General features: G+C 50.6%; 1 protein-coding gene across 2 annotated transcripts in view; it reads right to left on the bottom strand.

Annotated features, from left to right (window-relative positions):
* Positions 1-25,686, bottom strand: part of HAO2 (hydroxyacid oxidase 2) — a 174,966-nt gene that overhangs the window by 74,952 nt on the left and 74,328 nt on the right. Inside the window, exon 2 of one of the 2 annotated variants that reach the window (XM_078656357.1) lies at positions 15,038-15,180. The exons of the other annotated variant lie outside the window; for it this stretch is intronic. Coding sequence (XP_078512483.1) covers positions 15,038-15,086 — 49 coding nt within the window. The 5' untranslated portion in view covers positions 15,087-15,180. The remainder of the gene's footprint in view (positions 1-15,037; positions 15,181-25,686) is intronic. 2 annotated transcript variants of the gene reach the window in all.

Genomic DNA, 25,686 nt, shown 5'->3' with positions numbered 1-25,686 from the left:
ATAAATGCTTAGACGTTTTGATCGTATTTTATGTTCCTTTTCTTTACCTTCCCTATTGCTAAATGATCGAAATTAGTTTAATACATTTTCTGCATAGTGTAATTCTGATCTTCATAATTGAAAGTCTTTTGGTGTTTAATCTTTGGATCATGACCATTTAAGAAACTTAGATAAAGAATGTAAAACTTCCTGAGTGTGTGGTTATTATATGAGTGCAAATGTTATTATTCCTATTATGCTAACTCCCTTGATCCCTTAGAACTTTAGGTACCGGTGACGTAAGTCAAGGTATAGATAGGTCAAAAGTCCTAAATGTATAAAATACACTGATAGTAGAGCGAAGGTTACCTGCATAATTTGTGAGTTTATTGATTATGGGCCCAGGTGAGTATTGATAAAAGACTAGTCGGGTGACCTGCGCGCTCTATCACAGCTTCCTCCAGGAACAGGATCTGCTGGGAAGCACTGGAAAGTAAACCAGCATTTGCAATATATGGTTTTCTTGATGAACTGGCCCCGTCTAAACTCAAATACCAAAGAAACACCCCCTCAAACTCTTGGTTTAATACGGAGTTAAATAATGAAAGACGGGCACTCAGACTAGCGGAGAGAACCTGGAGACACCAGCCCTCTCCCTCCCATCTGGCCCAACTTAGACGTGCTAGATCTACGTACAAAAAACACATCTTCAAGCAAAAGGCATCTTTCTTCAGCACTTAACTAGATCGTGCCCAAAACAGACCCAGGGAACTCTTCAAAATAATTTGTAAGCAAACTTCCCCAGCACCTCCTAATAGGACAGCCTCCTCAGTCAGAGGCAACGAAATTGTGCATTTCTTCTCGGAAAAAAATGCCAAAATTGATCAATCCTTCCTTCCCACACATCCACCCTACAACCCGCTCCCTTACGACCCCTCTCACCCTCCCTCTTCAATACACCCCCCAGACCACTCCACTGACCTCCCTCCTCCCACTTCACCAGCTACCAACTCCCCGAACTTCCTCCCCGTCACTGAGCTAGAAGTCCACAAAATAATTGGCAATCTTAAACCGTCCTCCCACACAAAAGACCCTGTACCCTCCACCCTTAAACACATCTTCGCCCCATTCTGGACAAAAATTATCAACACCTCTCTCTCCACGGGCTGTGTCCCCACCTCCCTTCATCTTGGACAAATCTCGCCCATAATTAAAAATCCTAAAGCTGACCCAAATGGCCTAAACAATCTCCGCCCTATCACCAACCTCCCCCTTCTCTCAAAGGTCCTTGAAAAATGTGTCCTACTACAACTTGACAAACACATCGAAAACTTCAACCTACTCGACCCCTTTCAATCAGGCTTCAGGAAAGGCTGCAGCACCGAAACGGCAATGCTCCATGTCACTGATGACATTTATCAAGCACTTGACAATGGCGAGACCTACCTTATTATCCTCCTTGATCTCTCCGCAGCGTTCGATACAGTCAACCATTCAGCCCTACTCAATGTTCTTAGGACCCGTTTCGGCCTTAATGACACCGCCCTCAAATGGTTCACCTCATACCTTCAACACCGAACTCAGCAAATAAAAATTCAAAATTGTGTCTCTAACCCCTCTCCTGTCTCCCTTGGAGTCCCCCAAGGATGTATTCTCTCCCCTTCCTTCTTTAACCTCTTTATGGAACCTCTCACTCTCATTCTTAAACAAGCAGGCATCAACTACCACCTATACGCTGATGACACCCAAATCTATTACAAGATTAAAACTCATGCTGACATCCTACACCTTAACAACTCCCTTCACAAGATCCAATCCTGGTTCCAGTCAAATCATCTCAAACTAAACCCAAATAAAACTGAAATCATCCTCTTCTCCCCTAAAAAGAACCGTCTCCCCATTCAATCATGGATTTCAGACCTTAACGCTCTCAACTGCTCACTCACACTGTCCAACTCCATCAAATCGATTGGCATTACTATCGTCAACACCTCACCCTTAACGTTCACATCAAAAACTCTGCTAAAGGAGCCCTCTTTACTCTCCGTCACCTCAAGAAAATCAAAACATTCTTACCCAGCGATGATTTTAAACTTGCAGTTCAATCACTGGTTCTTTCACGTATTGTCTATGGCAACGCCATCCTCAACGGAATCCCCAAGGTCCACCTTGCTCCTATTAAAGCTGTGCTCAACCTTGCAGCTAGGCTCATCACGGACTGCAAACGCTTCGATCATATCTCCCCAGCTCTCAAATCTCTTAAATGGCTCCCTATCGAAGGGAGATCAGCTTACAAAATGGCCTGCATTACTCATAAAGCCCTCCACCAAGACACTCCGCAGTACTTCTCCAAGCAACTCCTCATCGCTGGTACCACTCGTCCTCTGAGAAGCACCAACACCCTCCTCCTAATCCCACCTCTGCATAAAAAGAAAACCACACAATCTCGCTCCTTCTCTGGCAATGCCCCTACTATCTGGAATACCCTCCCGAAAAATCTGCGCAGTAACCCTCGTACGCCAGCTTAAAAAAAGACCTCAAACCCCACCTCCTTAACTACTACTGGGGATCCTAACCTGTGCCCAACTCCTGATCTCTTTTCACTATACCATATTTGTCTCAGTAATATATGGCGCTCCTCCTGTACTCCACTCTACCTATATCACCTGTATTGTTTTGCTCAAACTCCTGTTTCATTCCTCCTTGATTTTGTAATTTATGTTGTTTTATACTTTGTGATTATGCTTTTTATACCATGTTTGCCTTATACTATCCTGATCATGTAAAGCGCTCTGATACCGCTGGGTCTAGCCAGCGCAATAAAAAACGTTTAAAATAAATAAATAAATTAAAAAAAGGAAAATATATGGTTTGGATTGGAATAGTTAGTTGTGGAATTGTGTTGTGTGGATTGAATCTGTGTAGTGAAATAATGTGGCATGGTGTGCAGTGTAATTATGTGGATAGTAATTGTGTGGTATTGAGTGTACAGGAATTATGTGGAGTGGGATTGTGTATCATGGAGTGGGATTGTGTGTCTTGGAGCGAGCTTGTCTGGAATGGTATTTTGTTTTGTGGAGTGTAGTGGAGTTTACTTATGTGGTGTGCTGTTAAATATTGTAGCATGATGTGGAATTGTGTGGTGTAGATTAGATGTATTTAGTGTGTTGTGTAATTGTGTTATTGGTTTGAATTATGTAGCTTGTTGAATTATGTGGTGTGGAATGGAAATGTGCAGAGTTCAATTTGTGTGACGTGGAAGTGTGCGCTGTTGAGTGAAAATGATGTTGAGTGGTATTATGAGGCATGGTGTGAAGTGTAGTTATGTGGAATGTTGCTATGTGGCACAGACTGGATTTATGTGGAGTGTACTTATGCAATATGGAGTAGAGCATAATTATGTGGAGGTAAATTATGTGGTGGCGAGTGGTATTATGCGGAGTGTAATTATGTTGTGTGATGAATTGTGTGGGGATGAATTGTGGAATTGTGTGACGTGTGGAACTATGTGGCATGGTGTGATGTATAATAGTGCAGAGTGGAATTATGCAGCATGTTGCAGAGTTGTATTTTGTGGAGGGTAATTATGTGTTTTGGAGTGGAGTGTAAATATGATTTGTGTGAAGTATAATTATATAGGTTGAAGTGGAATTATGTGTAGTTGAATTGTGTTGTGTGGAGTGTAAATACGTGGTTTGCAGTGGTATTAAGTTGTGTGGAATGTTATTAAGAGATGTGGAATTATGTGGTATGGAGTGAAGTGGAAATATGTGTTTTTTAATTTTTAGGATTGTAATTATGTGGAATGGAATGTTGTAGGGTTACATTATTTATAGTATAGTTGTATGGCATGGAATTATGAGATGTTCAAATGTGCTGGGTGTGGTAGACTTAGCATAGCTGCCAAGGTTTCAGATTGCGATGTGTGACATTTTCATAATTTCAGTGTAATTATGAGTGACATTTCAACGACTATGAGTGACACTTTCTCGTGAACAAAATCAAGCAATTAAGAGGAGGGAAACATATAAATATTAGAAATTCCGCCCATTTGAGCAACTAGAAACTCTAAGAAAGTCACTGAACTAAAGTGCGCTAAGAGCAGGCTACTGAAAAATGAGCAGAGTCAGACTGTGTGAATGTCACCCATTATTACAGTTAAATTATGAAAAAGCCACACTTACCAATCTGAAGCCTTGGCATCTATGAGTGAATCAGTGTGAAAATGTGCTCTAATCGAGGTGTATTCCTCTGCACCCTCATGGTGACCAGCCTGCCAGGTGTCTTTGCAAACTTGCAAGCACCAAGCAGTTTTCCATCAGCTACATGTTAATGTAACTCTACAAAATAAATACATAGGAAGTTCTCTGCAGAAATCTGAGGTTTGCCTGCGCCAGGTTTCACTTACTCCAGCACTTTAAAAGTGGCACTTCATTCAAGGTCCAATCAGGCCTCAGATAATGTCTGGTTACTCTGGGTAGAAATGCTGCAAAGTTGTTTTCAAATGCTAATCTGTGGTCAGATTAAACCTTCCAAAAGAGCTGCTTTCATCTATGAGTAATCAGTCCGTTTCTGGGATGCTAAAATCACAGTAAGACCCTGTGACCCACCCTCTAGTGCCTCCTCAGTAATCTTCTGTTTGAGATGGGGTGCAACTGGGATCTAACATGTTTTAGGACTCTGTGATCTAGACTGCCCTGGGCTGAAGTGTTTCGTCCATTTAGCCAGGAGTGTGAGGAGGGGAGATCTGAGCCTGAAGCAGTGTGTGCAGTGGTGCCTCTCATGCTCCCAGACTAGAGTTAGGCCACCTCTCCCTGCGCCACTGTAGGCACCTAGACACTCGGCGCATTCAGCTCATCTGCGGAGCCAGGTCTGTAGGTGCATTAATACAACACCTGCTGGACGGAGGGGGACCAGAGGCCTCTTCTGTGTGCGTGTGTGTTCACGGGCCTGTCACCCGCAGGCAGAGGCCCGAACTTGAGAGGCTGGATGAGGCAATATAGTAAACTCTTAGAGCATGCCTCTCGATGGACTCTAGTCAAAAGAGGAGCATTGAGGACCGCGGGAGGGCCAACAGGCGTTGGATGGCTGCGAGGTGACTGCCCACAGTAACAGACGCAGCTACGAGAGATAGCTGGAGGCTCTAACCCTCTGAGGAGTAATAATTCATGGCATTAAGGGGAGGGAAGGTCATGTCTATGCACTGCAAGAGTATATTGTTCGGTATCAATACAATGACACCTGGGTACAGTAACGCTTTCGGAAACCATTGTCACGCATTTAGCAATTACTCAATGTAACACCCCTAATCAGTGCAGCTATATATCCATCTTGCATCTGACGAAATCAACGCTCTGACACAGGTAAGAGTTACCAATACACCTAGGTCACAGCAGTTACGGGACCTTCACAATTAACGTTTTTGTTTTTCTTTCCGGTATGTCTGCTGCTGAAAGTAGCTATAACCGCCATGTGAGAGTTTCGAAGAAAACAAGTAGGAATCAGCCTGGAAACAGACTCCTGCATGTTATTTACTTAATACTTACTCGTTTTGATTTCCGTTCCCCCAACAACAAAACAGCAATGAAATTGGGCACTTCACAGCTGTGGTGTCATCGTGTTGGAATTTTAGATCCCGGCACCTCCATGCAGAGCGGATGTTTTTGCACATCGCTCCCCGCAGGGAGGCAGAGGTTATCCCGGGTCAGAACATCACCCACTCCAGAGCTCAGGTGCCCTTCTAAAGCCCCTAGCTCCCGTCAGGAACCAGTCCTTTGAGATGTAGCACTCGATGCGGCTGACATCGTAGGGCTGCCGGTGCATGACGCACGCGCGGCTGTAACAAATCCTCACGAGACCTAACTTTATGGAGACACTACGGAAATATGGAAAAATGTTGTGGACATAAAAGAGGGACATTCATTACAGGACTACCACACAGGCAGCTGTACTGCATAACAAAATTTACCGCATCGTGTTTAGGAGACAGGGGAAGCACCAGAAAACAGACGACGGCCGCATGGAAATAATACTACACCAGCATTGATTAGCAGCACTGGTACCCGAGGAGGCACAATGCCTGTTACGCATGATTTTGCATTTCAGTGCGGTGATGCGGATGACCACACTTAAATGCGTTAGTCTAACACCAGATGCGTGGTACTTGGCATGGCTGAATTAGGTGGCGTGGATTTGGACAAGCTGTGCACGCTAAGGCTTTTATGTCATTGGGTATACAGTAGACGTTTGTCTATTTTTCTTTGCAAAAATAATATGGGCAAATTCTTTACCTTCCGGTACATTGCTGAATAATTTGTTAAGCTAAATTGTATTGTTGCATTGTGTGCGCATGCAGGGAAGAACGAGTGTCTGGCAGACATGCATAAAATCATCCTATGACTCAGTATTAACTCGCACACTTCTAAGCAGTAATTCCAATCCTAGAATGAGTTACCGGTTTGCTTTACAACAACAGATAGTAAATCAAGTAAGTGCTTTGCCAGCCTGTATAAGTAGCAAAGGTTTTAACCCCTTCCACGCTCATGACGAGCTGAGTTTTAAACAAAGCCGCACAGCGCGAAAAAAGCCGCCACACGCATGCGGTTAAAGGGACTTGTTTTTGTGCAAATTATTGCTTTTCCCAGTTCACGGAAGGGGTAAAAAAACATCTCTAGATAATAATATAGTTGACAGGATGGTGCAATAGCAGAATATGGATACGTGTGGATCTGGTGAGGACTGCGAGCAGCAAGGGCTTGACACGCTATTTGCATAAGAAAATACTCTATATTTTTTTCGTTATCCTCCATTAGTTATTAGTAAGGAAGGGGGAAGAGAAGCGTTCAATGACAGCATTCGGTTAGTCTTAGGGAGACAAAAAATGCTGTGGTCTGTGGTAGATGGCGCCCAGAAGTCATAGGTATACGTATCAGGACTGGAGCTGCCATTGAAAGGAAGTGGAAATGCACTTTAGATGTTTCCGGTATTGAGGGCTACTGTGCGGTTGCAGACTTCGCTGGGCTGACAGTTGGTGGGGCAATGCTACATTGTCACTGTAGGTTTAATTACATGAATCGTGCATTCGCTCTGGTGTTTGTCCGTGGGGTACTTGCTGACTGGTGCCACACATGGGATCAGGTTTGCTTTTGACAGGAGGTATTGTTTAGTGGGGCACATAGTGTAAATTAATGTTGGTGTGAGGAAACAATAACCAGACCCTTTGTACATTTAATAATATTGTGTGCATTATGCAGAGGATGGAAAGTAGCAGGAACGGCTTTGATGCCGTAGAGGCTAGGAGTAAGAACTGTTTTGGGGTGGTCAGTTGAAGAGATTGTTTAACGTGTGGGTGGGGTCAGGCAATACTGGATCATTCATCAAACTGATTGGGAATTGTCACTCATATTGTAATGTGCTAATTTGCTGGTCTTTGTTGAGGGCAGCAGCTGAAAGGCTCGGTCTTTACTGGTAGGCAGTGGTTAGATGGGGACTGGCTATCAGTCTTTCTGTCGGTGGTGGACAGGAGAGCAGTGGGCGGCAGTCACGAGTTCGCAGTGACATCCGAGGGGTGCTTTTAAAGGCGGGTGGAAAAGCATAACTGCGGGTTTTGTAGGGGTGAGAGTAGAGTTAATGGATGTGTTAGTAGCAGGCACGAAGGTAGTGGTCTGTGTTTGGAGATGGTCAACTGAGCGGGCTTCGCTTGAAGGTGGGTCATCAAGTAGGAGGATGTGTTTGGTGGGCCGGCAGGAGGCAGTGTTTTGTAATTTTGCTGGAGGGTGCAGCAGCAGTATTTACGGACGTATGTAAATAGCCCGATGAGAGGGCGGATGTGACCAATGGAGGAACCAGAATCCTTTTTGTATGGCTGGGGTGAGCCCCTGCAGTATGGCGGGTCACTGGCCTGAGAGCTCTTGACTGATGTGGAGAATTGGGGGGCTCCCTCCATGTACTTTGCAGGGGGGCGCCCTCAAGTTTTGTTACGCCACTGGCCAGACATAGGATGGTAAACAGGGCATGCTCCTTGGGAGGGACAAACACATGAAGAGGAAGGCAAGCCATCAAATAACAACTGCACAGATGAGGCTGACAATGAAGCCGACTAGTGGTACCCATGCGCGGGATCTAAGGCCGACGCAATCCATGGAATGGTCCACCAGAAGCTTCCACCTATAGTGGGCTTCATGCGGCAATAAATGCAGGTGTGTGGGACCCAACTGAGCTCAGACAAACACACCGGGAAACAACAAAACAACCGGTCTGTCTGGAAGTTTGGTAAATATCTCAAGTTCAGAACAAACAAGATACCAGTGAAACAAAAATAAGAATTTTGTTCAGAGCCAACACTAACTGGTTTGGACCCATCAATGACCTGGAAAACACAGGAAGACCCTCGACGACCAACTCACCTGCCTCTCCCTCTCTCCCCCCCCCCACGAGGTGATGAGCTTGGAAATCGGCAGGTGTCCCGTGGAGCTCCGAGACACTCGTCATGTCTAATCCGTGGCCCCCTTCAGCCTTCTTTCTTCACAAGACCCTACCATGGCAGCTTACGGTAAACTCATATAAACAAGACCACACCTGCCACGTTATGGTAAACTCATATACAGAACACCACCCCTGCCCGCTGCCGGTAAACTCATATACAGAACATCACCCTCACCCGCTGACGGTAAACTCATACACAGAACACCACCCCTGCCCGCTGATGGTAAACTCATATACAGAACACCACCCCTGCCCGCTGATGCTAAACTCATTCACAGAACACCACCCCTGCCCGCTGACGCTAAACTCATTCACAGAACACCACCCCTGCCCGCTGACGGTAAACTCATACACAGAACACCACCCTGCCCACTGACGGTAAACTCATTGTTAGAAATGGGATCTGCGGTTGGCTAAGGTTTGCGCCAAAGCCAGGCAGAAACCACCACTCTAGTCAGGGCAAGGGAGTTACACGCCAAAGATAACCCCTGCTCACCCTCTAGGCAACGTGACACGAGCAGTAAGGCTTATCCCGGAGGCAATGTAGGTTAAGTATTTGCGCACGCACCAACAACAACAACATCCCAGGCCCCCCACAAAAGGAACTCCACACAAGGTTATATATAAAAATAGCCTTTGTATTATACCAAACACATTAGATAATAAACACACAATTTACACTGTGCCACTGACACAGGCAGAATTTACAGGGGATTATATACATGGGGGCCACATGGACCACTGTCAGAAATAAGCACTTTTAGAACTAGCACTTGGTAATATTAGCACTTTGTAGGAATAACACTTAGCACGTAGCACATATAATAACTGTTTGTAACAACAAGGGACCCCAAATCAGTCTGCTCGGGACCTCGGGGAACAATTTTCTAAAACAACAATGGTCCCATGCAAGGATAAAATACAGTATCAATAAATATAGACGCCAATCCAATCTATATTTTAGAGTGACATGTCCAGCCGGACAGAGGTCATTCAAGTTTACTTAATAAACAAGTATCCAAAATATAACAAGAATACCTTCCACAATGCCCCTGTGAGGTACACAAGCCTGTGCCCACCACTTGCGGGGTGAGTACAGTTGAAGAAGTGATAGAAAGGGTTTAAAGGCAAACCACGTTTTTCTGTTTACACATTCATTGTACAGAAAATATCAAATGGCACCATTACATCAATTTAACAATCAAATATGTTTGTATAAGGTGCATGAGCGAGTCGACGGCGTTTCGGTTCCCCTAAAGGATAATTGGAACCATCATCAGGACAAAAATAAATAATTGCCTTATAACACTAAACCTCAAATTGCCTAAAGGAAATTGGGAAAGAGTAAGAAAAATGACATTTTTAAAAAAAAGGACAATAACATTAAAAATTTCAATGAAGTGACTCTTGGTGCAGGGTGTAACAACATACTCCTTCCATGCAGAGTGAAGTTATTACGCCGTTTCTATAAGTGAAAAATTGGTGTTGGCCATGACATTAAAAATATAGTTCCATCTGTCAATCTAACGTGAACCGGGGACTCTTAGCGGGATTACTACCATGCAAGGCGCAGTGAGCAGGCACATTTGGGCGAAGTGAACGCGGTGCTTTGGAGCTGCAGTGCCTATTTAGGACGGTAAAGGGAGACGGAAACACTAGAATAGCGTGCTTACCGAGGCAGTGCAAAAAGGACCAAGGCGAGTCGATGCTCAGTGTGGTGCGGTCCAGCAAGCCTCTATAAATCAATAATCTGAATGTTAGAGGTCGGGCATCGTTATGCCGGTTAATAAGTTGAAAAGTGAAATGCGGCTAATCTTACCGAATGAAGGGCTGCCGGAGTCCGTGTTACACAGTCGCAACCGGACGGCGCCAGGGTAGGCCTGCGGGAATCGGGGAAAAGGTTTTACGATCCGAACCCCGGCATGTCTGACGAATTAAGGGACAGGGCCAGGCTGTAAAGCTTACCTGAATCGGCGTTCATGGAGGTATTCCCTGGCGTGCTGTTGTGCTCAAACCAGGAAGTGAAGAAGGGGCGGGTGTGTCGTGATTGGCCAGTGCACGTGAGGGAACGGTCATAGAAATAAACAAGGGGTGTCTGGTGCAGGAGCCATCTTAGGTGAAGTATAAGGTGATATCCATGCACAGTGACATTTCAGAACTCATAGTTTACAAGAAACGTTTCTGGGACAATAAAGTGCGCAAGACTCTGGAATGAGTGCCGCGCACTTTATTGTCCCAGAAACGTTTCTTGTAAACTATGAGTTCTGAAATGTCACTGTGCATGGATATCACCTTATACTTCACCTAAGATGGCTCCTGCACCAGACACCCCTTGTTTATTTCTATGACCGTTCCCTCACGTGCACTGGCCAATCACGACACACCCGCCCCTTCTTCACTTCCTGGTTTGAGCACAACAGCACGCCAGGGAATACCTCCATGAACGCCGATTCAGGTAAGCTTTACAGCCTGGCCCTGTCCCTTAATTCGTCAGACATGCCGGGGTTCGGATCGTAAAACCTTTTCCCCGATTCCCGCAGGCCTACCCTGGCGCCGTCCGGTTGCGACTGTGTAACACGGACTCCGGCAGCCCTTCATTCGGTAAGATTAGCCGCATTTCACTTTTCAACTTATTAACCGGCATAACGATGCCCGACCTCTAACATTCAGATTATTGATTTATAGAGGCTTGCTGGACCGCACCACACTGAGCATCGACTCGCCTTGGTCCTTTTTGCACTGCCTCGGTAAGCACGCTATTCTAGTGTTTCCGTCTCCCTTTACCGTCCTAAATAGGCACTGCAGCTCCAAAGCACCGCGTTCACTTCGCCCAAATGTGCCTGCTCACTGCGCCTTGCATGGTAGTAATCCCGCTAAGAGTCCCCGGTTCACGTTAGATTGACAGATGGAACTATATTTTTAATGTCATGGCCAACACCAATTTTTCACTTATAGAAACGGCGGAATAACTCCACTCTGCATGGAAGGAGTATGTTGTTACACCCTGCACCAAGAGTCACTTCATTGAAATTTTTAATGTTATTGTCCTTTTTTTTAAAAATGTCATTTTTCTTACTCTTTCACAATTTCCTTTAGGCAATTTGAGGTTTAGTGTTATAAGGCAATTATTTATTTTTGTCCTGATGATGGTTCCAATTATCCTTTAGGGGAACCGAAACGCCGTTGACTCGCTCATGCACCTTATACAAACATATTTGATTGTTAAATTGATGTAATGGTGCAATTTGATATTTTCTGTACAATGAATGTGTAAACAGAAAAACGTGGTTTGCCTTTAAACCCTTTCTATCACTTCTTCAACTGTACTCACCCCGCAAGTGTTGGGCACAGGCTTGTGTACCTCACAGGGGCATTGTGGAAGGTATTCTTGTTATATTTTGGATACTTGTTTATTAAGTAAACTTGAATGACCTCTGTCCGGCTGGACATGTCACTCTAAAATATAGATTGGATTGGCGTCTATATTTATTGATACTGTATTTTATCCTTGCATGGGACCATTGTCATATAATAACTGTAGCACCAAAAATAGCATAGGTAGCACACAACCAGTAATCACTGGTAAAAGGTACATACACCCTACGCAACCCTAACCACCTTAGGAAAATATCACGCAGGGCACCATGAACTCCCTCGTATAACTATACTAGGTAAAACAACCTCCTAGGCATAAAAATACATTCAGAGGTATAGGCAATAAGACATTTACATATTATGCAGAAATCACATTAGGCAGGTAATCACTTTTGCGCCAAAATCACATGAGGCAAAAACATGTACCCTATGCAAGGGCACAACATATGAACTGTCCATCAGGCCAACTTGGCCTCTCAGGGGCTAGAACGCCCTGTGTCCACACTGTCAGGGCAGGCTGCGCAGGCAGCCAAGGAAGGATGCGCAAGAGGGACAAGCCTAAACGTAGCAGCTGCCCACTAAGTGCTGGGCAGGTGTAGGACTGAGCCTGGCACCATCGTGCCTCCTGGCTCTTCTTCGGGGGCTCTCAGTAAATAACCATGCCTAAGAACAATGTGGGAGCCTCAGGGCTCTGGAAACCAAATGCCCCCTTTAAGCCTCGAGGGCTCGAGAAACAGATATGGCCCCCTTGGAGCCTCGTGGGCTCGATGAAAATGCTGCCCACTGGGGGAGCGGCCCGCTGCCAACCGGGGCCGCTCTATCGTCGGCAATGCCACCAAACTGGTGGAGCCTCTCGGGCTCGAACAACAATGCCCCCAGAAGCATCTCGTGGGCTCTAGACATCAAAATAATGCCATCGTCGTTGGAGTCCCCCCCTCTGGGGACTCGGAAACAAAGGAAATGCCCAGATTCGTGGGAGTCCCGCTCGGGGGACTCGAGCTACACAACAACGCCCCCAGGAGACCCTCGTGGACTCTGAAACAGAGGAAGCGCTACACGAAGCTGAGGAGCGACCCGCGGGGACGCCCGCACTTACCGGCTGGTTGGGAGGTGGCGTCTCCTCTCTACGGCAGTAGGGGAAGCTCTCTCCCCCTTTGCTTCCTCCCGGCTCATCACAGCAGCGGCCGGACTCTGCCACAGGCGGGGCTTTCCCCTGGCACGGGAGCCCCGCGTCCTCACACGCTGCTACCAGGCTTCGCGGAGGCTGTCCCGGGTCGCCACAGGCAGAGCGGCGGCCCCTCGTAATCCAATTTGCGGCGGTCGCGGCAGACACACAGGGTGGGCTCCCTAGTTAAGAACAGGTCCCAGGCGGGGTGGGCACCCGCCAGATATATATAAACAAATAAACGGCAAATGAGCGGGGTGACACCCGCGCCGCAAATCGGCAGATAAGGGGGGGAATCCCCACGCCGGGGAATCCCTCGAGGCAGGGATCACGGCTCCAGCAGCGCCAATGCACTGTTTTTAGAAGGGGGAGGCCAGCGCTCCCCAGGACTGGCAGGCAGGAATCCCCAAAGTCCAGGGCAAAGTCTTTGGAAAGGCAGGGGGGGGCAAAGGCTGGGCCCAGGGGCCAGCTCACAGGGCCCTCCAGGCAGGCAGGCTGTCCCCAGTGGCGGTCCTCCTGGTGCCCAGCAGCAGCAGGCCCCCCTCAAACTTGGATCAACAACAGAACATTTTGCAAGGGGTCACAGCCCCTTTTTATACACCTAAATCCTTTGTCTAGGCTGCAGGGAAAACCAGTCGCAGCTGGTTTTGGAGCACTCTGTTGTGCTCAGCCCCTCTTCCCATTCACTGGACAGACTAGGGTCATCAGTCGCACCACAGGGGGCGGAGCCAGCATTGTGTGGGGAAAGCCCAGCCCTATTCAGGTCCCAGGTGCACCCCTCCCTCACATCAATATGCAGATCTCTCCATTCACCACCGGGGCAGACCCATCCTGACTTCCTGGAGCCAGGCACACCAGCTAGCTCTAGCCAATCACAAGCCAGACAGCCATTTCACCTTTATTACACAGACAGGCCAACTTCTAGAAGTGGCACTTATACACTAGACACATTAAAGCCGCACACATCATCGCGCAGCATTCACTCTCACGAGTTCGCACAGACCAAACTCGACCCTGCACTCCACACGCATCAGGAACTACCATGGACACATACATTCCCCATGCATTCCTAAGGGAGGGCAGGCCAATCTCACAACATGCACGCAGAGAGCGCACGCACTTTACACTGGGACACAGTGAAAGTGCGCAGAAGCCAAAAATAACTAACACCAAGTCACATACCAAAGCAAAAAGTTTAGGGATGAACCTGCCAGAAGGGCCAAGTCCAAAATTCATATACAGAACACCACCCCTGCCCGCTGACGGTAAACTCATACACAGAACACCACCCCTGCCCACTCACGGTAAACTCATATACAGAAAACCACCCCCGCCGCTGACGGTAAACTCATACACAGAACACAACCCCTGCCCCCTGACGGTAAAGTCATACACAGAACACCACCCCTGCCCACTCACGGTAAACTCATATACAGAAAACCACCCCCGCCGCTGACGGTAAACTCATACACAGAACACAACCCCCGCCCCCTGACGGTAAAGTCATACACAGAACACCACCCCTGCCCGCTGACGGTAAACTCATACACAGAACACAACCCCCGCCCCCTGACGGTAAAGTCATACACAGAACACCACCCCTGCCCACTCACGGTAAACTCATATACAGAAAACCACCCCCGCCGCTGACGGTAAACTCATACACAGAACACAACCCCCGCCCCCTGACGGTAAACTCATACACAGAACACAACCCCTGCCCGCTGACGGTAAACTCATACACAGAACACCACCCCTGCCCACTCACGGTAAACTCATATACAGAAAACCACCCCCGCCGCTGACGGTAAACTCATACACAGAACACAACCCCCGCCCCCTGACGGTAAAGTCATACACAGAACACCACCCCTGCCCGCTGACGGTAAATTCACAAACAGAAGACCACCCACCCCTACCCATATCCAGAAGACTGGGCCTGGCAATTTACGGTAAACTCATAAACATAAGTCTGACACGAGGACAAACCAGGCTGGTAAAAGTCATGCACGTCAACGCCCCTCGGCTGCTCACCAGCGCCTCCTGCTGGGCAGGGGCTGCGTCCATCCTCTGCAGTCTCCATGGGCCTCAAGGTCAGGCAGGGGTCAAGGCGTCAGGCAGGAGTCAAGGCGCTAGACTCAGTCTTAAAAGCCATCCTCGCTCTGGGGTCTCTCTTCCTGCAAGACAAAATCTGAGTTCACCGACTGAGCAGACACCCCCAGCCCCAAAACACAGTCTGCAGGTGCCCCCCTGCCTGACAGCTGGCAACGTGTCTGCTGTGTGCATCTCTCCCCTGCTGTGTGCACCCCCCTCCTGTGTGCACATCTCCCCTACTGTATGCATCTCTCCCCTGCTGTGTGCATGTCTCCCCTGCTGTGTGCACCTCTCCCCTCCTGTGTGCGCCTCTCCCCTCCTGTGTGCGCCTCTCCCCTCCTGTGTGCGCCTCTCCCCTCCTGTGTGCGCCTCTCCCCCTCCTGTGTGCACCTCTCCCCTCCTGTGTGCACCTCTCCCCCTCCTGTGTGCGCCTCTCCCCTCCTGTGTGCGCCTCTCCCCCTCCTGTGTGCGCCTCTCCCCTCCTGTGTGCGCCTCTCCCCTCCTGTGTGCGCCTCTCCCCCTCCTGTGTGCGCCTCTCCCCTCCTGTGTGCGCCTCTCCCCTCCTGTGTGCACCTCTCCCTTGCTGTGTGCGCCTCTCCCCTCCTGTGTGCGCCTCTCCCCTCCTGTGTGCGCCTCTCCCCCTCCTGTGTGCACCTCTCCCCTCCTGTGTGCGCCTCTCCCCTCCTGTGTGCACCTCTCCCCCTCCTGTGTGCGCCTCTCCCCCTCCTGTGTGCGCCTCTCCCCTCCTGTGTGCGCCTCTCCCCTCCTGTGTGCGCCTCTCCCCCTCCTGTGTGCACCTCTCCCCTCCTGTGTGCGCCTCTCCCCTCCTGTGTGCACCTCTCCCCTCCTGTGTGCGCCTCTCCTCTCCTGTGTGCGCCTCTCCCCTCCTGTGTGCACCTCTCCCTTGCTGTGTGCGCCTCTCCCCTCCTGTGTGCGCCTCTCCTCTCCTGTGTGCGCCTCTCCTCTCCTGTGCGCCTCTCGCCTCCTGTGTGCGCCTCTCCCCCTCCTGTGTGCGCCTCTCCCCTCCTGTGTGCGCCTCTCCCCCTCCTGTGTGCGCCTCTCCCCTCCTGTGTGCGCCTCTCCCCTCCTGTGTGCGCCTCTCCCCCTCCTGTGTGCACCTCTCCCCTCCTGTGTGCGCCTCTCCCCTCCTGTGTGCACCTCTCCCCTCCTGTGTGCGCCTCCCCTCTCCTGTGTGCGCCTCTCCCCTCCTGTGTGCGCCTCTCCTCTCCTGTGTGCGCCTCTCCCCCTCCTGTGTGCGCCTCTCCCCTCCTGTATGCGCCTCTCCCCTCCTGTGTGCGCCTCTCCCCTCCTGTGTGCGCCTCTCCCCCTCCTGTGTGCACCTCTCCCCTCCTGTGTGCGCCTCTCCCCTCCTGTGTGCACCTCTCCCTTGCTGTGTGCGCCTCTCCCCTCCTGTGTGCGCCTCTCCTCTCCTGTGTGCGCCTCTCCCCTCCTGTGTGCACCTCTCCCTTGCTGTGTGCGCCTCTCCCCTCCTGTGTGCACCTCTCCCCTTCTGTGTGCGCCTCTCCTCTCCTGTGCGCCTCTCCCCTCCTGTGTGCGCCTCTCCTCTCCTGTGTGCACCTCTCCCCTCCTGTGTGTGCCTCTTCCCTGCTGTGCGCCTCTCCCCTCCTGTGTGCACCTCTTCCCTCCTGTGTGCGCCTCTCCTCTCCTGTGTGCACCTCTCCCCTCCTGTGTGTGCCTCTTCCCTGCTGTGCGCCTCTCCCCTCCTGTGTGCGCCTCTCCCCTCCTGTGTGCGCCTCTCCTCTCCTGTGTGCACCTCTCCCCTCCTGTGTGTGCCTCTTCCCTGCTGTGCGCCTCTCCCCTCCTGTGTGCGCCTCTCCCCTCCTGTGTGCGCCTCTCCCCTCCTGTGTGCGCCTCTCCCCTCCTGTGCGCACCTCTCCCCTCCTGTGTGCGCCTCTCCCCTCCTGTGTGCACCTCTCCCCCTCCTGTGTGCGCCTCTCCCCTCCTGTGTGCGCCTCTCCCCCTCCTGTGTGCGCCTCTCCCCTCCTGTGTGCGCCTCTCCCCTCCTGTGTGCGCCTCTCCCCCTCCTGTGTGCGCCTCTCCCCTCCTGTGTGCGCCTCTCCCCTCCTGTGTGCGCCTCTCCCCTCCTGTGTGCACCTCTCCCTTGCTGTGTGCGCCTCTCCCCTCCTGTGTGCGCCTCTCCTCTCCTGTGTGCGCCTCTCCCCTCCTGTGTGCACCTCTCCCTTGCTGTGTGCGCCTCTCCCCTCCTGTGTGCGCCTCTCCTCTCCTGTGTGCGCCTCTCCTCTCCTGTGCGCCTCTCCCCTCCTGTGTGCGCCTCTCCTCCTCCTGTGTGCGCCTCTCCCCTCCTGTGTGCGCCTCTCCCCTCCTGTGTGCGCCTCTCCCCTCCTGTGTGCGCCTCTCCCCCTCCTGTGTGCACCTCTCCCCTCCTGTGTGCGCCTCTCCCCTCCTGTGTGCACCTCTCCCTTGCTGTGTGCGCCTCTCCCCTCCTGTGTGCGCCTCTCCTCTCCTGTGTGCGCCTCTCCCCTCCTGTGTGCACCTCTCCCTTGCTGTGTGCGCCTCTCCCCTCCTGTGTGCTCCTCTCCCCTTCTGTGTGCGCCTCTCCTCTCCTGTGCGCCTCTCCCCTCCTGTGTGCGCCTCTCCCCTCCTGTGTGCACCTCTCCCTTGCTGTGTGCGCCTCTCCCCTCCTGTGTGCACCTCTCCCCTTCTGTGTGCGCCTCTCCTCTCCTGTGCGCCTCTCCTCTCCTGTGCGCCTCTCCCCTCCTGTGTGCGCCTCTCCCCTCCTGTGTGCGCCTCTCCTCTCCTGTGCGCCTCTCCCCTCCTGTGTGCGCCTCTCCCCTCCTGTGTGCGCCTCTCCTCTCCTGTGCGCCTCTCCCCTCCTGTGTGCGCCTCTTCCCTGCTGTGCGCCATTCACGCAGAGTTAGCACAAAACCCAGTAAGGGGTGCAGCTTTTTAAAATAATCAGTATTTATGTTTGAGTATTAAAGTGAGGCACCTAAAATGACGCACAACACCCACTCCTATCACCTGCTGGGACCATTTATTAATTTATTTTGTTTTAAAAGTTTTATATAGCGCTAGCTTGACCCGTAGGTATCAGAGCGCTTTACATACACACAGTAAAAAACAGAAGGACCTTACATTACATAGTAGGCCGGCAGTAAGGAAGCAAACCAAAGAAAAAAAAGAAATTCAGCATGGGAGATAAATATGCAGCGGAGGGGGAGAGAACAAGAAAAAGAGAAAGGTGAGAATGACATAGCCCGGTCACCCACTGTCCTTGAATGTCCAGAGAGAGGAGTCAGCTCAGATAATGAGGTCTAGGTTAGTTGACGTTGTTCAGGAAAGTATTTGTTTAGGAGATGGAGTTTCAGGTCCCTTTTGAAACAGGAGAAGGAGGGGTTGCATCTGAGGACTCCCGGGAGAGCGTTCCATATCCTGGGAGCGGTGCCAGAAAACGATCGGTGTTGGCTGGTTTTCTTTTTCAGTTTCGGAGGAATGAGAAGAAGTGAGTTGGGGTTTCTCAGTGTTCTGGCTTGCCCTGCTCTTACCAGTTTGTTATTTAGGTAGTTGGGGGCCGGAGAGTGGAGGGGTTTGTGTTTGATGCAGGCCAGCTTGTAAATACATCTCCCTTCCAAGAGAAGCAAGTTGAGGGATTTGAGAGCTGGAGTGATGTGTTCAAATCTTTTTACTCCAGAAATGAGTTGAGCGGCCATGTTCAGCGCTGCCCTTAGAGGGGCTAGGTGAGCTTTTGGAGTCCCTGTAAGGATGGCGTTTCCGTAGTCGACTTTAGAGCGAACTAGGGATTGGACTACTGTCTTGAGGTCATCGTGGGGTAGAAAGGTCACACCTCCTCCCTCCAGCAGACCCTTTGTTCCCCTTCCTGGGACCACCAGCCATGACGCAGTGTTAGGCAACGGGACCACCAGCCATGCTGCAGTGTTAGGCAACGGGCCCACTAGCCATGCTGTAGTCTTAGGCAACGGGACGACCAGCCATGCTGCAGTGTTAGGCAACGGGACCACCAGCCATGCTGCAGTGTTAGGCAACGGGACCACCAGCCATGCTGCAGTGTTAGGCAACGGGACCACCAGCCATGCTGCAGTGTTAGGCAACGGGACCACCAGCCATTATGCAGTGTTAGGCAACGGGACCACCAGCCATGCTGCAGTGTTAGGCAACGGGACCACCAGCCATGCTGCAGTGTTAGGCAATGGGACCACCAGCCATGCTGCAGTCATAGGCAACGGGACCACCAGCCATGCTGCAGTGTTAGGCAACGGGACCACCAGCCATGCTGCAGTCGTAGGCAACGGGACCACCAGCCATGCTGCAGTCATAGGCAACGGGACCACCAGCCATGCTGCAGTGTTAGGCAACGGGACCACCAGCCATGCTGCAGTCGTAGGCAACGGGACCACCAACCATGCTGCAGTCGTAGGCAACGGGACCACCAGCCAAGCTGCAGTGAAAACAACAATTCCAAGTTTTAAGTGTCAGGACATCTCAATCACAAAAGAAACAGGTCCTTCCTTTAAAATATTAGCACCCTGCCTTGTGGGCTGCTAAGGCTTCACTAGGGGTGTGTTATAACTATTAAAAAAAGGAGGTTCTGACCTGGCAAAAGGGTTCATTTTACCATGCCGAGCTGGCAGTTTCACAGATGCCTGACTAGGCTGCGGTGTCAGAGCCAGAGCCATGCTTTCACCCCGTCACTGTAGTGGTGGCACAACAAGTTCTGCGGTCCATAAGTGACCTTTATCTTATTAGCCCTGGGTACACCCTGTACAATATCCCAGGCACCTATCGTAAGTTAAAGATGACAATCAGGGATTGGCCAATTGTAAATACTCTTTGAGGGGTCAGAGCACATGCACTGGGGGCCGGTCAGCAGGGCACCGTGTGCTCGAAACACCAACAGCAGCAGTTCAAAGGTTTGGAGGGTGCTCATACAACAAGAGGCCCCTTGTACAATAAGTCAAACCATGGGCATTCGCTCAGGGCAGCATTCCAAACCATGGTTCTTTTGCTCACCACACCACCTCAGCTTGGACTCAGCTGTATGCAAATCAGTCTTGACCCTGCTCCAATAGGAACAATCCAGCCCAAACTGCCAGGCCAGGTCCTTGCTGACCCGCAACACAAGCGGCCCCAGGCCGGTTTCATCGACGGCTGAGCCCAATCGGGTCGTGCCAGCAGACGCGCTCCTCCGACAGGGTCGTGAGACCCCTAACACTGAGTCTGGCTTGGCCTAAATTGTCCCTGGTACGAGTGAGACACCTCCCGTTCCCCTTTTCTATGTGGGGTTGTGACAAGCATTGCCCTCGGACGTTGGGAGATTTCAAGGGAATTTAGAAGCTCGTGACATAATGGTGAACATCGTGTGCAATGTGCTCTGGGACTCCGGCTCCTTTTCTAGAGTTGGGTTGAAGGATTATGGGGATGGTCCTGGAATGAACTGTATCAGGCCTGAGATACACAGAAATATAACTCCAGGTCAGGGACCACAAACCCAACTTTGTCAAACGGGGGCGTCATCATTTCCCAAAGTATGCGAGGTTTCCTTCCTGCCAAAATTCAGGTTAGGGCAAATCTCAAACTAGCAAAAAAACATGTATTCAGTGTTTGTGGAATACTGATGAGTAGACAGAGAAATTCAGGTAAACCTACTTTTTTATTTAATGCCATGCTGCCATCAATCAATAACGACCATGTGATCGATTGTTCCTCTTGGGGATTTACCCAATCAATTGCTCACCTATAACTTCTATTGATCTCTACCTCTCAGACACTATCCATCCTAATCATTGGGTGTTTGAGTGTGTACACACACCTGTGCACTGGGAATTTCAGCTCCACTTGTAAGTAGGTACATGTTGGACTTGGTCCTTTTGGCGGCTTCACCCCTAAACATTTTGCCTGTCTCCTATCCTTTTCCCTGTGTAATGTTGGTGGTTTTAGGCCTCTAGGCACTTTATCACTGCTGTCCAGTGTAAAGTGCCTGCGCTTCGGGTTACATCTATTGAGATTGGCCTGCCCTCCCATAGGAATGCATGAGGGATTCCCTGATGAATGTGGGTCAGTGGTAAATCCTGATAAGAGAGGCGCAGCTTGGTCAAGTCGGGTATGTATAAAATGGTATTAAACAATGCTGCGCAATGGTGTGCGCAGATTTATTGTGGTTATGTTAGAAATGCCACTTTTAGAAGTTGGCATTTCTGTGTGCTATGTGTCTGCCTGCCTGATGTGAATTGCATGTCTCGCATTTGAGTGACAGGGGCTGGTGAGGTGTGGGTGGCTCCAGGAGGGGTAGGGTGAGACGGTGCAGGCTGAATGGGACATCTGCATTTGGCGTGGTGGGAGGAGAAGTCCCTGGCCCCCGAATAGGAGTGTGCCTGCCCTAGTGAATGCTGGCTCCGCCCCCCTGTGGTGTGTCTGGTGATGAGCCCCCACCTAACAATGAGGAAAGAGGAGCCTGGTAAACAGAGTGCTCCAAAACCAGTTGCATCTGGTTTCTCACTCCTGTGCTGTGACACAAAGGAAAATGTCTGATAAATGATGGGGCTGTGACCGCATGAAAGTGTTGTGCTGTTCCAGACTAGAGGGGGGCCTGCTACTGCCGGGCTCCAGGAGGAACCGCCACAAGGGTCTGCCTCCCTGCTGGAGGGCCCTGTGAGCTGGACCCTGGGCCCAGCTCTGCCGCTGAACCCCTTCCTTGGACTTTGCCTGTTCTGTTCCTGATCCTGATGGAGGGGCCGGCTGCTGCTGCTGCTGGGCTCCAGGAGGAACCGCCACGAGGGAGTGACTCCCTGCTGGAGGGTCCTGTGAGTTGCCCTGCCTGGGCCCAGCCCTTTGCCCCGCCTTCATCCTAAAGGGCTTACTTTGGACTTTTATCCCCGAGTGCTCTTCACTTTTATTTAAAATGGATGTTTAGAATGGTGGATGTCTACCCCGCTTATGGCAGTGACGAGCGGCTGCCCTTCCTTCCACTCCAACTGCAGACAAGGGCTCCAGAACCCTAACTGAAGAGAGGGGGAACGGAGGCAAGGTTTATTTTTACAGAGTTTTATATAGAGGTATGGTTATCAGAGCGCTTTACATAGCTTTAGTTACGTTACATGAGGACACATTCACTTTTGTTAGGGACCGGGAGATTAAATGATTTGCCCAGAATCACAGGATGTTCAGCGAGATTGCCGAGACTCGAACCTGGTTCCCCAGATTCGAGGTTGACCGCCCTAGCCGTTAGACCAACTCCTCTCGCTTTCACAAAAAAGGTTCACAAACAAACAAGAGATACACGCGAAGTCGCGTGCCATAGAATACAGAAGAAAAACATTAGAACACAACACTTCCCACAAAGGATCACAAAACAAAGACAACACCCTTCCCACCACACACCACCCTCGATGGCGTGGCTGGCTGCCCATGTATGCAAACGCGTCAGAGCGGAAAGGAACATTCAGGCATTCTGAAGCTGGAACTGCAAACACCACATGTCTCATTTCCACTTCATTTTTGTAAATGATTTAACATGTACACAATTCATTATTGTTTGCACATTTACTTCAGGGGGGAAGACCAAAACTACTTAAAATATACATAAGAGGAGAAAAATTATGTGGTGGAGTTGACTTGATTATGTGGCAAGGAAAGGAAAATTATGTGGAATAATGCACCACATTTTGTGCGAATATTTCGTTATTTTGACCTTTTTTCACACACATGTAAGCATTGTCTGGAGAAATATTTCAACCCCTGAGTGCCAGAGGAACACCCAGATTCGGCACTCAGAAAATTGAGGGTGACCGATTCACCTTTGCCCTGACCCTTCCACTTCCGGGCCACAGGGTGGCAGTGTTCTCAGTAACTTCTGGTCTGTATAAGTTACCAACTATTATTTTTTGCAAGTCTAATAAATGACTGTTGGACCTGGCCTTGTGTCGTGGTTCCCCCGTTCCTCAGCACCCCGTTAGCGTAGCCATGCACCCAGAATTCCCTGCGCAGCACCCCGCTAGCGTAGCCTGCATCCAGAGTTCCCTGGTCATCCTGCTCGCTGTATGCCCAGACCCCGTAACCGACGACCAGCCCCGCTTATCCCGTCCCACTCCCGGCTCCGAGCGCCTAGAACCTGCATGCCCCACAAGGCCCGGCAGCCATTTTCCCTTCCCGAGATCCCTGACTCCCTGGGCCTAGCGTGACCCCGGCCCCAGCGAAACTCAGACTCCAAAGGCGCGCCAGTCCCAGCTGGGGGGTAAAGGGCTCTCCGAGTGAGATAAGCCAGGGAGTTTCGATGGCACCTCTGGCCTCCCCTGAGAGACTGTTTTTTATCACACCTCTGGCCTTCCCCTGTGGGCCAGTTTCGATCGCACCTCTGGCCTCCCCAAGCGCTGGCTCCAGACCCTGCTGGGCGTCTGGGAATTCCCGGACGCATCTTCCAAGGATCAAAGAGCCAACCGCCGGACCTCGCCAACGACCAGCCCCCAAGGCATGAGACCTCTGCCTGCGAGGGTCCGGACATCAAAGGGCCACTGGACTATATCAAGGCCCGCACCACAAGTAGCGGGCAGTTGTATCCTGGACAAGAAAGCCCTGCTGATCTGATCGCGGCTAACCCTTGGGAGAACTGAAACTTTTGAATCGCTGAGCCCTGCTGACGCTGTCGCGGCTCCTTCTCGAACTCGGAACTGAACCATCGGAGCCCTGCTGACGCTGTCGCGGTTTGAGCTTGAACTCGAAACCATCTGAGCCCTGCTGGCGCTGTCGCAGCGCACCAAGGACTTCTCCGGATCGAGCGCCGCTGACCTCGTCGCGGCTCGAGGAGTACTCTGGTCCGGCTGGACCATCGACGCTACCATCACGACCGGAGCCGACTCGACGTGAGTGAAGCAGCTAGTACGACCATCATCTTAAGTATCCCGCGGCTCGAGGATTGAGAGCTGTGCGCAGGGTACGCTTCGTACTGGCCTAAAGTCTAAGACGGTCCCGCTTCCCTCTTCCCAAATTCCTAGCGAATTTACGATCTCTCGATCGCTTGTACATAAGAGTGCCGATTCTTCTTACGGTTTGATAAAGAACTTAATACTGAATACCTACGGTGTGGTGTCCGTTCATAAGTGTGGTGTGAGCTCAGTGTGTACGATCCTAGATTCGAAGTCCTCCCCAGTGGGGACCTCACGATAAGACTCGGCAGGAGAGGTGGGTCCTGGGGGAGAGGTGGGTCCTGGGGTGGTCGGGTGAGCACAACCTGGCCCTCTGAAATCGCCCCTTCTAACATTGGTGGCAGCGTCGCGATAAGAACCTACGTCTAGGGATCGTACAGTACTGACACCCTATCCGAATGAAGAACAACCATGAGTCTCATCCTAACGAACGACAAGACCACCTTCCAGATGGAGCTTCTGGAAGACTATACGCACCGAGAGCTGAAGCAGTTTTGTAAAGATCTCCATATAGCTACAACTGGGTTAAGCACCAAGGAGGACTTTCAAAGAGCCCTGACAGCATGGGTCGAGGCCGGAGCCCATCTTCCCCCGCCAACTGAAGATGGTGGAGAGGGAGGGCCACTGACCGAAACCCGCGCCCAAGAGGGTGAGAGAGCAGAGCCCCCGACGCGAAGTCCCAGCACGAAGAGAGGTCTGTCACCAGAAGAGATGACCGACCGAGAGCGCAACCGAAACCACGAGCTAGAACTAGCATGCCTGAAGATAGAAGGAGAGCTCAAGTTGGCTGAGAAGAAGCTAGCCATCGAGCAGTTACGACTGCAAGGAGAACTTGAGGAGAAGAAACTCCAGAGAGAACGCGAAGGAAAAAGACTCCAGCTGGAGCACGAGCGCGGCCTGAAGGAGATCGAACTGAAGGCCCGGAGCGATGACAACAGAACATCGGGGACCCTAGAGGCCGTTCCCCCGGTGGAACCCAAAGTCGGATTTTTTTGCTCCATAAAGGATGTGGAACAACGTTCCCAAACAACATGTCTACATCTGCTAAATTCATTATACATGAGCTTGCAGTTTGCGATAACTCCTTATAATACCCAGTTGGGTTTTTACGAGGGTCAGGTAGTGACTGCTTGAGTGCCAACACTTCCGATCTTTTCCAGGGGACATGTACCCATACACGCTGGAAATGAGGTAGAATCGGTGGATTCGCATTCGCATCACCTTCCCTCCAAACCGGAGGAACCTCTCTCATGGGGTACTGTCTCGCTCTCTTCCTACTAGGCGTACCACATTCAGATGATGACCCAGAATTACCACCCGTACTTCGATATGATAATAATATCCCAACTGCTTTTTCGACATCGGGACCTATGATCATGCCTTCCCCAAATTTAAATCGTACATTGCACAACTCTCGAGCGTTGCTCTCTTGACCATTATCTTCCAAATCCTCACACAGAAAAACACACATCTGTTCAAAAACATATCTTTGCGTCGGTTCATCCCATTGACGGAAGACGTTCACGACGGACTCTACATCATATCTCGCTGTATCCATAGCCCAATTCTGTGCTAACTTATTCAGTGATTCCCTCTCTTGATAATCAGGCATTTGGCTTCGTAATTGTCTTGGTCCCGTATTAGGGGTCGTTTTAGGCGACCGAAAAAGTG

The sequence above is a fragment of the Lissotriton helveticus genome, chromosome 8 (genome assembly GCF_964261635.1).
Source record: "Lissotriton helveticus chromosome 8, aLisHel1.1, whole genome shotgun sequence".
Lineage (NCBI taxonomy): Eukaryota > Metazoa > Chordata > Amphibia > Caudata > Salamandridae > Lissotriton > Lissotriton helveticus.
This window is presented reverse-complemented; position numbering and strand designations above follow the sequence as displayed.